Genomic DNA, 15,133 nt, shown 5'->3' with positions numbered 1-15,133 from the left:
TTGCACTGATAAGTTGATAGATGAAATGATGGAAGTGGAAGTCGGTGGCTCATACCCCCACCGGTATACCAGCCCTCCCCAGTGTTCGGTTTCCTGTTGGCTTTAAGTTTCTGGCATTTTGTCAGGTTTCTGATTCTCTGAATAGCGTCTGACTAGCAGAATGTTAGGCAGCCAACATAAAAAGTCCTGGATGTGAGATTATCACCAGCACATGAAAGCAGTAAAATTGTTTTTGGCAATAGAACCAGTCTGATGTTGGAATCCAAATCGAGTGTCCACCAAACTCCAACATTCAACGAGGGAGTGAAACCATGGAATGCTTTCATCTTTGCTGGTGAAGTCAGCGATCGAGGATCCAAAGTATGCGGAGAACATGGCGGAGAGAGAGAGCGTACGATGAGTAATGCTGTAACTAGTCATTTGCACCAAACGGGGGGAGCACGGGTCCGGCTCTGCAGGCTCATGCTTTCTCTCTGCAGTTGTGCAAATTGTCTCGCGGTGCACAAAGACCGACGGAGACACAGACATGCACAAACAGACCGCGGTGCCGTCTCCACATATAGACCAGCCTTCCTCGCTGACCCTCTGACTTCGTTCTCCTCCTCCTCCTCCTCCTCTTCCTCCTCCACGCTGCTCTCCTTTGATCCTTCGCAGGTGTGTCTCACTGCCTGGGATCCAACACACCTCAAGTGCTGCTTCCTTCACACCGAACAAGGCTTTTGCATTCATTTCCATATTTCCCAAAAAAAAATCACGTGTCAGCTCTGACAGCTAGGGGCTAGTTTTGTGTTAGATCTCCCCCAGCCAAAAAAGATAAGAAACAAAAAAAAAATAATCAATGTCTTCCCACAGCTCTCTGAAGTGGCTATATATAGACAATGGCTATCTTTTCCCTTCATTCTTCTCATCCTTCATCATGTTCTGGAGAAGATGTACTCCTCCCTAAAGCGCTGTTCTCTTCTCTGTGTGCCTCCTTGTTTTTTTATCTGCTTGTTGCGCGGTGGGAGTTTGGTATCACGAAGAGTGCAGATCGAAGTTTGGACTCAAAAGGATTCGACGTAACGATGTATCAATGGCCTGACTGCAGATTTGTAAAGTCTCTGCCCGATTAATTTAAACAGCTTTCTTCACAAAACTTCACGGAGGAGATGTTTGGCACCATGAAGTCAGTTCGTCCGTGAACAAAAGCCCCACACAACAATACACACCCACACGCTCGTGCGCGCTCACACATACCCACACAGCAAATTATGAACCAACTGCTTATCGCAGCACAATGGCTGGAATGAACCCGTCTGCTGCCAGCTCACTGGTGAATTGGACCAACACAGTTCCCTAAATTATACAAAAAATACATGAATGTGTGACACATGTGTGATGTATGTGTATAGAGCCCATATAAGTGATCTAAAATAACAAGTCTATAGCCATGCTAGCAGCTCTGTGGGGCTACTAAATGCTAAACGGTAACGTGGCAACATGCTCACAAAGATGTTTAGCAAGTATAATGTTGACCATGTTCTTCAGCTTAGTTTAGCTTGTTAGCATGCTAACTTGCTAGCACTAAAAAGTGCAGCTGAGGCTGATGGGAATGCCATTAGTTTTGCTGGTATTTGGTCATAAACGACAGTATTGGACTAATTGAACCGTTGACGTGATTATGGCGCTACATGAAAAGTCGCGTGATCACCAAAGTTATTGCAATTCCAGTTCGTCCAACAGATTTGGACTGGTTCAGGAATCAAATAAGACATTAGGTTTCATTCTACTGAACAAAAGGCGCTGCTCGGCTGGAGACCCACCAGTAAAAGCGGACCAACTGTGTGACCCACGCGCCGGTTTCAAAACCAAAGCTGATCCGTCCGTTGTTTCTTTCAGAGCCTCACGGTCCATCCTTCACCATCGGTAAGGCCATCTGGCTGCTGTGGGGTCTGGTGTTTAACAACTCCGTGCCGGTGCAGAACCCCAAAGGCACCACCAGTAAGATCATGGTGTCGGTGTGGGCTTTCTTCGCTGTCATCTTCCTGGCCTCCTACACTGCCAACCTGGCCGCTTTCATGATCCAGGAGGAATATGTGGACCAGGTAACTGGTCTCTCAGACAAAAAGGTAAGATGGAAGGTTTTCTGTTTGATGCTGCGCCAGCCCCGTCTTCTTTTTCTCACCTGCACCTTTTAGCGTAATAAAGTCCACGCTTCACATGCCCTCTCTCTCTCTCTCTCTCTCTCTCTCTCTCTCTCTCTCTCTCTCTCTCTCTCTCGCTCTCGCTCTCGCTCTCTCTCTCACTCTCTCTCTGTCCACGCTCTGTCCTCCGTGTTTAGTTCCAGAGTCCCAACGACTTCTCGCCTCCGTTTCGGTTCGGCACCGTCCCAAACGGGAGTACGGAGAGAAACATTAGGAACAACTATCCGGAGATGCACGGCTACATGACAAAGTTCCATCAGAAAAACGTCAACGAAGCTCTGGGGAGTCTCAAGGCCGGGTGAGAAACTAAAGTGTCTCATTTAGTTTCGTTTAGTTTAGATTTTCCTAGTAAAACCTGCTGCTTTCATTGCAGCACTGTTGCAGATTTTTTTTAAGGGAATCAAAAGCAGGAGGCACTTTCAACTGACAGTCATTATTTAGTATTCGCATATTGCGTAAAATTGTGGGGCGAATAGTTCCAAAGACAATCGATGCTAAAGTTCCCCGTTTATGTCTCTCCTACTAGTCTGCATGTAAACATATTGGAGCTGAATAACTCCCCCTCCTCCATCAAGTGTGCTTTTTTCCTGCCGGCCCGTGTGCCAGCTCCAGCCTTTGGCAAACCAAGTGGAAGTCTATTACACTTATCAGCAGCTTAGAGTTATTTAGCAGGTTAATTGGAACGTTGTAGCCGTGATGTCTGACTCCTAAGTGCTAATTAATTGTAACCTATCTCTCTCTCACTCTCTCTTTCTCCCTTCTCTCTCTCTTTTTCATTAGCAAACTAGACGCTTTCATTTACGACGCGGCCGTACTCAACTACATGGCCGGCAGGGACGAGGGCTGCAAGCTGGTGACCATCGGCAGCGGCTACATCTTCGCCACCACGGGCTACGGCATCGCCATCCAGAAGGAGTCGATCTGGAAGAGGCACGTGGACCTGGCCATCCTGCAGCTCTTCGGAGACGGTGAGACAGCAGCGCGCCTGCTTTTCCCTCCACTGTTTTATTCATAGATGGCGCACGGTTTAATGCTCTCGGCAGGCAGAGAGTCTATCACGCATGCAGCTGTGTTGATGTGGCGAGTAGTAAATAACAACTCAAAGATGCACGAGTCAGTCGCTGAGATAATGCAGCAGAACATCACTCCTTAAATTAAAAAGCCTTGAAGCGAACATCAAAGGAGACTCTTCTTATATTCTTGGCTTTGGCCACTGTTATCCTCTTCTATTATAATTATGTTTTACTCGACAACTTACATGGCAACACTGCTAAAACGAAGAAACACAGTTAACATCCAAGTTAAACCTAAAGAAATAGTACTTGTAATAAACATTTACTGTTCCCAAATTTGCCCTTACTTTAAAACACACCTCTAATCATAGTTCTTCTCAGTAATTCCTGTGTCTGTGACCGTAATCGCGATGATTAATTGGCTCTGCAAGTCAAAAGTACACGTAAGTCCGCTCTCGTATATATCAAGAACAGACAGAGAAGGTAAGGGAGCGCTGCTAGGAATGAATATAACTGGAGATTTAGCTCCACCGTGGGAGCCCGGTGCTTTATGATCCCGCTTGCCTTTTATGGACTGTCCAAGCTCTCCGGGGCTTGTTCTTTTGAAAGGCTTTCATTCCTGTCAGCTCTAGCTGGAGCGTTAATGAGTCAGAACATGTTCAAAATGTCCGTTCCTGACCCGCATGGCACATGCTTTTGCGGTTTTGGAGCGAAAGCTCTTCATCAGGAACAAGTCACAACGTTCTCAGACAGCTGCTGCTCGTTGTTGTTTATCGACATCAGCCGTCTAATTCTCACATTGTCCCCTTTTGATATACAGCTCAATGCAGAATGGAAGTTTGCTCTGTGTGTGTGTGTGCGTGTGTGTGTGTGTGTGTGTGTGTGTGTGTGTGTGTGTGTGTGTGTGTGTGTGCTTGTCTAAGTTTGTGTGTGTGTGTTGTTCCTAGTTAGTTTGGGCACGGTCCAGCGTGTTGTGAGCATCCTGAACCAAGGGCCCTCGGGGGGCCCACTATAGTGCGTCCCAGTTAGGGGTGCCAGCATAGCTCCTGGTGTATTTCAACACCGTGTGTGTGTGTGTGTGTGTGTGTGTGTGTGTGTGTGTGTGTGTGTGCATGTGAATATGGGTCAGGCCTCTCTGTGTGTAAGCAGGATTGCGTGTTAGAGAGATAAAGAGAGTGCTGTAGAGATTCTGACAATTTGTGACACAGGTTTATTTTTATCAACCTACATGGAGCTCAATAAGAGTGTTGTGTTTCTCTAAGAGCACACGTGTGTGTTTGAATATGGGTCGGCTCGCAGTAACGTCACCCTGTGCCACACGGCGAAAAAAGCCTTCGCACAGGAACCGAGCGGCCCCGTCTCGCCCCTCTCAGGGTTTCAATGTCACTTTGCCACGCCTCGCCATGCACTCCCCTCCTGGTGGCCTAGAAAAGCGTGATCAGACTCACGTGGAGGGCCAGTGGCCTGGTACCGAGGGCTGGGGAGGGAGTCTGGGTAGTCTGACGCAGGCCTGAGCTAATAAAAAACAAAATATGGATGGAAGATGTTGAGTTCAATGACCCTCTGCCCTTGAGAGCGATGAAAGACCTGTTGCATCATTCAGAAACACCAGACGTGAATGATTAAAGTAACATTTCGTGCTCATAGGTTTTAGTCATTAGAATACGGAAAGTGACTAAAAATAAGAACAGTGGAAACATGAAAGATGACGACCTGCAATAACGTTTATGAGCAGATAGGCAACTGAGCTGCGGGCATGAAGGTTTTATGTGAGTTGACAAAGTCAAATGTCAGCACAATTGTCATTTTTCAGTTGAATCCTCTTAGTCCTTTATTTTATATCCTTTGCTCTCAGTGGCGTGAGGTGGTAATAAAGGGCCTGAGTGTACGCTATTATGACGGGCCCTAGTGTATGCTAGTTACTAGTTATGAATCACACACTGTTGGGCCTATTTATACGTCACCTACAATGTGTTGTCGGATGAGTTACTAAGGCTATTGTATCGGTAATAGCTCTCTCTATGGCCCCCCCCCCCCCCCCACACACACACACACACACACACTCCACAGTCTATATTTACACCCCTGCTTGCATTATTGTCTACAGGCACCATAAAAGTTCAAGGAAGAGATTTTGGGAAATATTCTTTATTTACATTCTGGGGGGAGAATTAGATAAAAGGATTGAAACCACTCTCATGTCTGTACGGTAAATATTAAGCTACTGCCATCAGCCGGTTTGCTTAGCTTAGCATAAAGAAATAGTTTGCACACGTATTCACCCATACCAAATAATGAATAGTTAAATGTCACACAAGTTTTTTTTTAATGGATTAAAATATATGAGATGTAACATGTTAATTAGTGAATTTAGAGGTGCTGGTGTAGTAACAATGCTAGCTGTTTCGCCCCCCATTATCAGTCTGTATGCTAAGCTAAGCTAATTGGCTGCAGGCTTCACAGTAAGCATGCAGACTTGAAATGGATATTGATCTTCTCATCCACCTCTGCTAGAACACAGTGCTAGTGTATTCCCCAAAATGTTGAACTTTTGAGGTTACAAACTCTAGTATAATAGTATATAATGTAATAGTATAATAGTGAAGTACATTCCTCAACCCAACTGTTTTAGACTAAACACAGACTTGCTTGAGAAAAAATACAGTAAACATCCCAATGTTAACAATCTTCACTTGTCATGGAGATCGCTTTCTACAGTGTCGGACCTTCCCAGCAGTGATCGCACACCAGTGTTGTACACTGGCGCATCTTATTGGCTGTAAAATGGTTGCATTTCAGTCACTTTCTCAGCAGATATAAAGTAGTGTCTGCTGTGTGATTGTGTCTGTATGTTTGCCTGCGTGTGTGTGCGTGTGTGTGTGCGGCGCCTCCTCCTCCTGAGTTTGTATGCTGTGGCGCTTCTCGTTGACGCTCAGAGGTTAGCCAGTGCTCCGGCGCAAGAGTCGCGGCGGACGCGCAGCGACAACGGCTGAATGTATGATTAATTAAGCGAGGCCTGTCCTGCCACAGTCGGCTTTGATAGAGAACAGCTCGTGGTGAAACAGAAGGTGACCCACAAAAGAGACCAGAAGCTCAGGGACCGGCATCAAATGCACACACACACACACACACACACACACACATACGTGCACATGCATACAAACGCTAACACTTGTAGTTTTTTTTTTAACACACTGCATAGATGCACACTCACATTAAACCTGAGGCTTGGACATATTGTGTGGTAGGTAGTGTCGTGTCTTGCATGCGGCAGTTCTGTTGAAGTGATGAGGAAGGATGCTCCGTGGACACTGTTCTTGCTGGTATAATAAAGTTTATTACAAACAAGCAACACATGCCATTACGGACGTCTAGATCGTCCGGAGGTCTCAAGTCGAATCCGAAAGTCCCTGACTCTAGGGCGCTCGCTTCATCTTTATATAGGATACATGTTATGTTTACATCTGGGCGGAACATAAGAGAATGTATGTGGCCCCCTCATTCTGCACATCCACCCTTCTGCCCCTGGTCTCCTGCACATCTGGTTTTCATCTAAGACAACTACACTTGGGGTCTTCTCTGTATTGTGCAAGGCCTGAAAATATACCACAGTAGAAACACAATCATTTGCAGAAGTGAGTGCAAAAAAAACGATCGATGTAATTAACGTGTGACCGATGGTGTGTGTTACTGTCTACCAGTCTGCAATGAGGCGTACTGCAAAATTCAAGGCTGTATTTCGTTTCTAACTCCCCTGACCGCCCCCGCCCCTCTCCCCACCGTCTGCCCGCCATCTTCCCTCCTCTCTTCTTCTGTTGCATCACCTCTCCGTCCCTTGTGTCCTCCAAACCCCGTCCTGTTATTACATCATATCCCTCCTCTCTCCTTTTTATTTTACATTCCTTCCCACTTTATTCTGATTCCCGTACGAATCATATAAAACACTTCTCCACATGTCGTCATCGTGCACCCTACCCTCTGTCTCGTCTCCTTTTCTCCTTTACCATCCTGCCCTCCCTCCCTCCCCTCCCCTCCCTTCTGCCCATCTTCCCTCCTCCATCCAGGTGAGATGGAGGAGCTGGAGTCCCTGTGGCTGACGGGGATCTGCCACCACGAGAAGAACGAGGTGATGTCCAGCCAGCTGGACATCGACAACATGGCCGGCGTCTTCTACATGCTCGGCGCCGCTATGGCGCTGTCGCTCATCACCTTCATCTGCGAGCACTGGTTCTACTGGCAGCTGCGCTTCTGCTTCATGGGCGTCTGCTCCGGCCAGCCCGGCTTCGTCTTCTCCATCAGCAGGGTGAGACGGGGCGGGGGACCGCAGGACGGGAGTGAGGAGAAAATGTCCTCAGACTTTAAAGATGATATCAAAAATGTTGTCAAAGTGAATTCATGAATCGTAAATGTATCCATCTGCACAGCAACGCAGAGTATTTACCTGACAATTGACCATCAGCTTTCCATGGCTCGTACTTTATTAATGTCCTGATTGCCAGTAAGGTCTGTTTAAGACACTGGAGCTGATGCATTTCACATCAGGCTTGTGTTTTCAAGCATCAAATCAAGCTAATCAAGCTAAGAAAATGGTGACTTCCAACCTTTAGATGTTTAAAATGAGACAATGTAACGTTTGAAATAAGAAAGGTCACATTCTTCTTCTCCATAGATGAAACGTCGCATTGAGAAGCAATCAACGCTGTGTCGCGAAAGCCTGTCAGCGTTGAGATGCTCCTCCTGTCATCACTGACGTTGTTAAAATAGTGTAGCTGTAGGTGTTCACCCAGAGCTCTACCACCTCATATTAGTAGTGACCGGACGAAACTGTGTGTATAAACCATATGGTAGAAACAATAAAAAAGACGCTGCCGTATTTACGCATATATGACGTTATGTCGAGTGTTGATGGAGCTGCTACAATGTTAGCTTAGCATAGCACCGATCGATCTGAGTTCCATTGAAAACAAGTATTTTAAAAGTTATTTGCCTCTCGTCTTGCGGAGAGAACTAAAGAAACATGATTTTTTTTACAAATCGGCATCATTACGTAGTTATTTCGGCAACATTTTTTCTCTTTATTGCCGTTAAATCACAGCAAAAATCACAGCTGTAGTAAACACAGTGAAACCTCGATGAAATCTTCCCGGGTTATCTGGGACTTCCACAACAAGTACTCAGCAGAAATACTGGTTATTTCTTCCATGGTTGATGGCAGAAATAAATGGCTTAGTTAATGACTCCTATCGCACCAATGAAGCGAATAACCACAAATGGTGGAACGCAACGTGGAATTTTCACTGCTTCTCACCATTCGCCGTGATCTCGTAATAGTGGTAAAACATACACATCTGATAGCAAAAGATGATATTGTCAGCACTCGTCAGCATTCTTGCTTTAGAATATGAACTTTCATTGAGTGTACGTTGTTTGTTGTTTGGCTTCGTCTTTTCTCCGTTGGGATGAAAGATGGGAAAGAAAATGTGAGGATTTAAAGAAAGTTCTGAGGAGTTAAAGTAAATATATGGTTGCCAAAGTCAGCAACTAACAACTACACTTTCTCACCAGAATTGTCATTTACAAAAAAAAAAAGAAGTTTATGTTTCTCCAATTTGCGACTGCGTCACCGACGCCTCGTTGTCTGTAAGGTGACCTTCATGACTTGGTTGAGCCCTGCTTCAGCAGCGTTGCCGTCTGGAAGGCCTCTGCTTTGTTCTCCGAGGCTTTAGAGTCAACGGGCATGTAACCAATCCAGACTCTCACTCCCAAACTGATATTGGAGATTTTTTCCTTTTCGTTTTCCGACGGTTAGGCCCGTCTGACGTCCGTGGGGTAAATATTTACAAAATGTTGAGCCAAAATCAATATTTCACTTAACAAAACTCGGCCACAGAAGCGTGGAGGGTAGATTACTGGATCCCAGGGGACCAAAGTCACCCCCGAGGTATTTGATTTGCATTCCAATTGTTTTGACATGGCTTCGGTGTAATTCACTGTGTGCCTCTGAAGGTGAACCGCTGCAGGCTAAACCACGTGGCTAATTTACAGCAGAGAGCCACACACTATTGCCCCCCCCCCTTCACATTTGATATGCTGCCGTGGTGTCGGAGCTGCTTGTGCCAAGAAAGCAAGGCTACCGGGGGGGAAAAACAAACACATTTTGCTCTAATATTACGCTCCAGTGCCCAACTTTGATTATTTTGTGGGGTGTTAATTTTGACGTTGTCGCCTTGTTTATGGTGGTGTGCGCGTGTCCGCCTCTGTTTTGCGATGAAGGAGCATGAAATATCAGTTGCTAAAATGTCAGTCGACTTCTCATTTCCAAAGACAGGCTGCTCTGTGTGTTTTTTTTTTTTTTTGGTATTTTTATTATTACATCATTATAATTTGTACGGGGACTGAATCTGAAAGCAATTATGTTTGGTGTAACATCCAGTTTTTGCTCTCATTTGCAGAAATTACCTCTGTCTCTGCTACAATGTGACAGCGTAAATGAACGCCGAGTGTCCACGAATACAGCCAGATGAATCAGTATGTTAAAATATTCATCCAGTGTTCATTTGCATATGTAGCAGCGAGCTTGGGCGTTGCGAAACAATAGTGTAATCTACGGTTTATTATCTTTCCAAAATCCTCGTCCACAGTTTCGCATTGTCTCCTCATTTACTCGAATGTACCAGTCTTGGACATTTCCCCCCCCCCTCCCTCCTTTGCTCTGCGACTCAGATTAATTCCGCTTTTTTAATTTCACAGCATAATCCAATAAACTTTATTGTTATTGCTGCAATTAACATTTAAGCTCGACGGTGTAAAAAAACGAGACATCTGTCACGGTCGGCGCGGGTCACGTGGCTTCGGTCATGGCTTCACGGTCGGTTAGCGCTCCCGCCCTGCGAGAGGGGCTCAGCGGCTCTCCCCCGGCTACCTGCTCCTCCGGGTCCCACCTGCAAACGCTCAAACTAATTAATTATATTGATTTAAAAAGCCTCTAATGGCTTTAGAACAGTAAATGTATTAGGGGTTTAATCACTCCTGCTTCTCACGGCCCTTGCATTACATCATGGCGGGGTTCATTTGCATTTAGCCCCATATCCTTACGCCACACGCAGGCACTATGAAATTGTGAGCTGCAGCTCAGCTGTACAATAGGCACTCGGCAGCGTATGCGAGCGTACATAGGGGCAGCTAGTTATTTGTTGATTTCCTGCCTCTCTGTTCCAGTCTAATCACTTATAGATTTTGCTGTGATTCCCCCGGTGGATTGAAAATTCTTTGCAAGCCTCAGGCCACAGTTATTGCTATTCACACATCCTGCCCGAATAATCAGCTACAGTAGCGCCGGGCCGGCAGCAATCTGCCAACTGTTACATTCTGTGGGCATGCGGGGTAGAGGAAATCTGCTGTTGAATACGAAGCAGCAATCACTTTGTTAAATGTCCGAGGTTTGATGCACTACAGTATTAACTTCTTGTTGCTTATTTGTGCTTGTGTGTGTGTGTGTGTGCGTGTGTGTGTGTGTGTGTGTGTGCGCCTAAAGGAAAAAGCTTAAAAACCACACAAGCGTTCATCTTAAGCTTGCTCTCTAACTGCTCATCGCTGCTCAATGCAACGCAAACTTTGCCGTCTATAAAGGTCGAAACCTAAAAGGTGGTGGTGTGGGGGGGTATATCATCTTCAGATATAGGTGGATGCTTCTGGAAAAGCCAGGCCCAGAATGGGATGCTGTCCCATAAATGTCATGGGAGGGAAGACGTGACAGATTTGGCAGCAGGTGGGGTGTAATCAAGACAATGAAAGAAGAAAAACAAGAGATATGAAGTGATGACAAATTGTATAAACAGGCAGATGGAAAAAAAGAAACACAGACGAGACAGCGAAGGACCAGATAAACATTGAAAGATGCTTCTATACCCCTGAAATATCATGCAGGTGGGCGGACACATTTGTCCTCCACTTCAAGATCCGAAGCCCGTATTTCTCAAATGCACGTATGAGTCCTTTTGTATTCGTGTTAACCTCTCTTGGTTTTCAGCCATGGTCAAGCTTTACATACTTGGCTGTTAACAGACTGTGAAATTGAACGAAGTAACAACCCATAAAAGTGGAATGAGGGATGAAGGCCTTTTCTGCTGCAGTGCAGGCTCTGTCCATGTAGCTAATTGACTAGCGGGAGCGAGCGGCCAGGGAGAGGAGAGCTGAGGGTCAACGACTCGTAGTAGTGGACAAAAGGAGGAGGTTGGGAGGAGTCGTAGCTGAACAGCAGAGAGGATTTGACAGCCAGCTGACCCCCTAACTTCTCAGGACGGAGGTCAGCGGATCTTTGACAGTGGCCAGAATCATCCCTTTATTTCCACAGTCCTCCACAGACGTCCGGAAAAACTGAGCAAAATCATTGTTTGGGATTGATCTGATCCTTTACCGTCCTCATCCGTCATGCCTGGTTTGCTCTCCTCCGCGCATCCATTTTTATCTGAATATTGTATCGTACATCACTGAATGCAAATGGTGCCGTTTATCTTTCTGTCACCGCAGCGCTCAGCCGGCATCTCCTTGGCGTGGCCTTTCTCTTTCGGAGGAGATTGTGCCACCGCGGCGCTGAGCGGTAGGGGGAACTAAGGTGTTTAATAACTGCCGGAGGATATTGTTCAGCTGAATTCTAATCACATTGATTAAAGGTGCTGACCAGTGGGACCCAGGGGGGGGGGGGGGGGGGGGGGGTTTACAGCCCCTTTGCCTTTATCAATCATCCACCGTGCAGCTACACTGTCCCTTTCTGAATCTACATACTGTACACTCACTTGCACCGTCTCACTTTATCTCAGACCAGCTGATATACTACATGCCACTGTCTATAAATGACATGTAACATCTGCTCTACTTACTGTATTTATTGAGCAAGGTATTAACAGCATCACCAGGAACTGTACTCATTTTGCGGCATCTGGGCTTTTAAGAAGAGGGCGGTCAGGATGCAATGCAGCGGCAGTTTCTTGTTTTTGTCAACTTAAGAGTACAATATTAGTGACAAATAATGGTAAAATTGGCCAAATGTTCCCTCTCTAATGCTGCCTCTTGCCTGTGTTTCCCCACACAGGGCATCTACAGCTGCATCCACGGGGTGCAGATTGAGGAGAAGAGCAGCTCGGCGTTGAACTCCCCATCAGGCACCATGAACAACACCCATTCCAACATTATGCGCCTCTTGCGCACCGCCAAGAACATGGCCTCCCTGTCGGGGGTGAACGGCTCGCCGCACAGCGCTCTGGACTTCATCCGCCGGGAGTCCTCCGTCTACGACATCTCTGAACACCGGCGCAGCCTGGCAGGCCACTCGGACTGCAAGCCCCCTTACCTGCCGGAGGACAACATGTTCAGCGACTACATCAGCGAGGTGGAGAGGACGTTCGGCAACCTCCACCTGAAGGACAGCAACCTGTACCAGGACCACTACCTGCACCACCACGGCTCGACGCTCGGGCTCAGCGGACCGCCTGCCAACCGGCCCCACAGTTTGGGCAGTGCTAGTTCTCTGGAGGGCGGCATGTTCGACTGTGACAGCCTGGGCGGAGGGGTGGCCCCTATTTTCAGCACCCAGCCCTGCTCAGCGCTGACCCACAGGAACATGAGCAAGTTTGACCTGCTGTCTGGACAGACCAGGCCAGAATCAGGCCAGGGCTTCAAGGGAGGGCTGCCGGACCTGTACGGGAAGTTCTCCTTCAAGGGAGGCGCCTCAAGTTCCACGTTTGTCCCGGGGCATGGCTACTGTGGAGGGAGGGGAGACGACGAAGGAAATATACGGTCCGATGTCTCGGACATTTCCACGCACACAGTGACTTACGGAAACCTGGAGGGTAATGCCAAGAAGCGCAAACAATACCGTGATAGCCTGAAAAAGAGGCCGGCCTCTGCCAAGTCCAGACGGGAGCTGGACGAGATCGAGCTGGGCTACAGGAGGAAACCCTACCACATCAGCCACCACCACTACCACGGCCACCGCTCTACCTCCCCACCGCTTTTGCCCTCCGAACGGAAGAGAGGAGGAGGAGGAGGAGGTGGAGGAGGAAACAACAACGGGAACTCCTATCTCTTCAGAGAAAAGGAGAGCGTTAGGGATTTTTATTTGGACCAGTTTCGTCCCAAAGAGGGCGTCCCTCAGTGGGAACACGTGGACCTGACAGAGGGCCCTGGGGGCAGAGACGGAGGAGTGGGGGCCTGCCCCACCCTGGTTCCAGTGGATGACTTTCTTAAGAGCAAACCCAAAAAGACGGATCCAAAGACTGGTGGAGGATCTGGGCTGGCAGGGGGAGAGTGGGAGTGCAGGAACTGTCGGGCCAGCGGGGGAGGACTGGTCAAGCAGATGTCCATGCATGGAGGTGGGGGTGGTGGAGGGTATGGTGGCGGCATGAGCTGCGGGACTTCGGGAGGCGGAGGAAACAGCCGCCCCAGCTCTGCGACCTGCATGCGCTGCGAGGGCTGTAAAAAGACAGGAAACCTCTACGATATCAGCGAGGACAACAACCACCTCTTGGAACAGATGGGGGGAGGGAAAGGTGTGGGAGGAGGAGGTATGGGCGCAGGCCCTCCGTCTCAATCTCAGGGCCAGCAGAGGAGGAAGGGAGGAGGCTTCGGCAAACCGCTGAGGCGGCAGCACTCGTACGACGCGTTTGTCGACCTTCAGAAGGAGGAGTCAGGCGGGATGGGAAGTTTGATGGGGGGCCTGGGAGGCGGCGGAGGGATGACTGGTGTCGGTATGGGAGGGATGCTGCCCCCACCCAGGAGCGTCAGCTTGAAGGAGAAAGAGCGCTACATGGAGGGCACCAGCCCTTTCGCGCACATATTTGAGCGCCACGGGGGCTCGGAGAGAGAAAGGGAGCGAGACAGGGACCCGCTGTTTTACGGGGGTGAGGGCCGCAAAGGAGCCGGCTCGCCGTTCGGCCTGTTCAGAGGTGGCGAGGGCCTCCACCGCCGCTCCGTCGGAGAGAGAGACATGCGAGACAGGGATAGGTCTTTGATGGAAGGAGGAGGCGGGGGAGGCTTCTCTTTATCCAAATCCCTTTACCCCGACAGGGTAAACCAAAACCCCTTTATTCCCACCTTTGGCGACGACCAGTGTCTGATGCACGGAGCCAAACAATATTACATGAAAAAGCAACAGCAGCAGCAACAAGTTGCCAAAAACAGCCGAAGTGACTTCAGGAGCCAGATGAGCACGACGTCGTACTCCGCCACAGCCGGGGTGATGTCCAACGCGACCCCCCGGTTCTCAAAAGAGCTCAGCCTCGGTGGAATGAACCACCACGGCTCCATGCTGGGGGTCGGCCCCCCGCGTCCCTTCAATGGAAGCAATGGCCATGTGTACGAGAAACTCTCCAGCATTGAGTCTGACGTGTAAGAGCAAGAAGAGGAGGAGGAGGAGGAGGAGGAGGAGGAGCGGACGGTGGCGAGGGAGGAGTGGGGGGGGGCATGTGGTGTTAGGAGATCAGGGATGACACTGTCCACACACTGCAACCCTAGCCCATATTGGGACAGAACGATGAGGTAAGACAGGAGAGAGACTGTCAAAAGTGAGATGAGAGTAAGAAGGAAAAGGGAAAAATCAAACCCAGGATACCCTGAGGAGCTGTGGGATGTTAACCCTCCCTCAGAAACGGCCAAAGCTACTCAAACACAGTCAATCAACGTTCCCCTCACCGTCACCAAAATGCACTCCGCTCCGAGTCCATCACTTCATCCACCAGCGGGGCAGAAGTTGGTTATTATCGCAAAGAGGCGACACCTCGTCTTCGTTCGATATTGGACGCGTGAGCCTGGTGCGATGTCTGAGAGCTCCCGCTGAGGAAAGACTGCGAGAGCGAGCTGCCCATCTGCCCCTGTGTCACCGCGGAAAGGAGACATTGTCACGTTTCACAGAGGAGATGACTAGTGCCTCTCTCTCTCTCT

General features: G+C 48.4%; 1 protein-coding gene across 1 annotated transcript in view; it reads left to right on the top strand.

Moving 5' to 3' along the window:
- Positions 1-14,585, top strand: part of grin2ba (glutamate receptor, ionotropic, N-methyl D-aspartate 2B, genome duplicate a) — a 79,342-nt gene extending 64,757 nt beyond the window's left edge. The window contains exons 12-16 of the mRNA XM_076086682.1: positions 1,879-2,108; positions 2,321-2,481; positions 2,964-3,151; positions 7,261-7,499; positions 12,288-14,585. Of these exons, the coding sequence (XP_075942797.1) occupies positions 1,879-2,108; positions 2,321-2,481; positions 2,964-3,151; positions 7,261-7,499; positions 12,288-14,585 (3,116 nt within the window). The remainder of the gene's footprint in view (positions 1-1,878; positions 2,109-2,320; positions 2,482-2,963; positions 3,152-7,260; positions 7,500-12,287) is intronic.
- The last annotated feature ends 548 nt before the right edge of the window (positions 14,586-15,133 follow it).

Source organism: Anarhichas minor, unplaced genomic scaffold (genome assembly GCF_050575085.1).
Source record: "Anarhichas minor isolate MPS153535 unplaced genomic scaffold, ASM5057508v1 ptg000007l, whole genome shotgun sequence".
NCBI classification, from domain to species: Eukaryota; Metazoa; Chordata; class Actinopteri; order Perciformes; family Anarhichadidae; genus Anarhichas; species Anarhichas minor.
The sequence above is the reverse complement of the archived record's forward strand: the minus strand, read 5'-3'. Positions and strand labels throughout refer to the sequence as shown.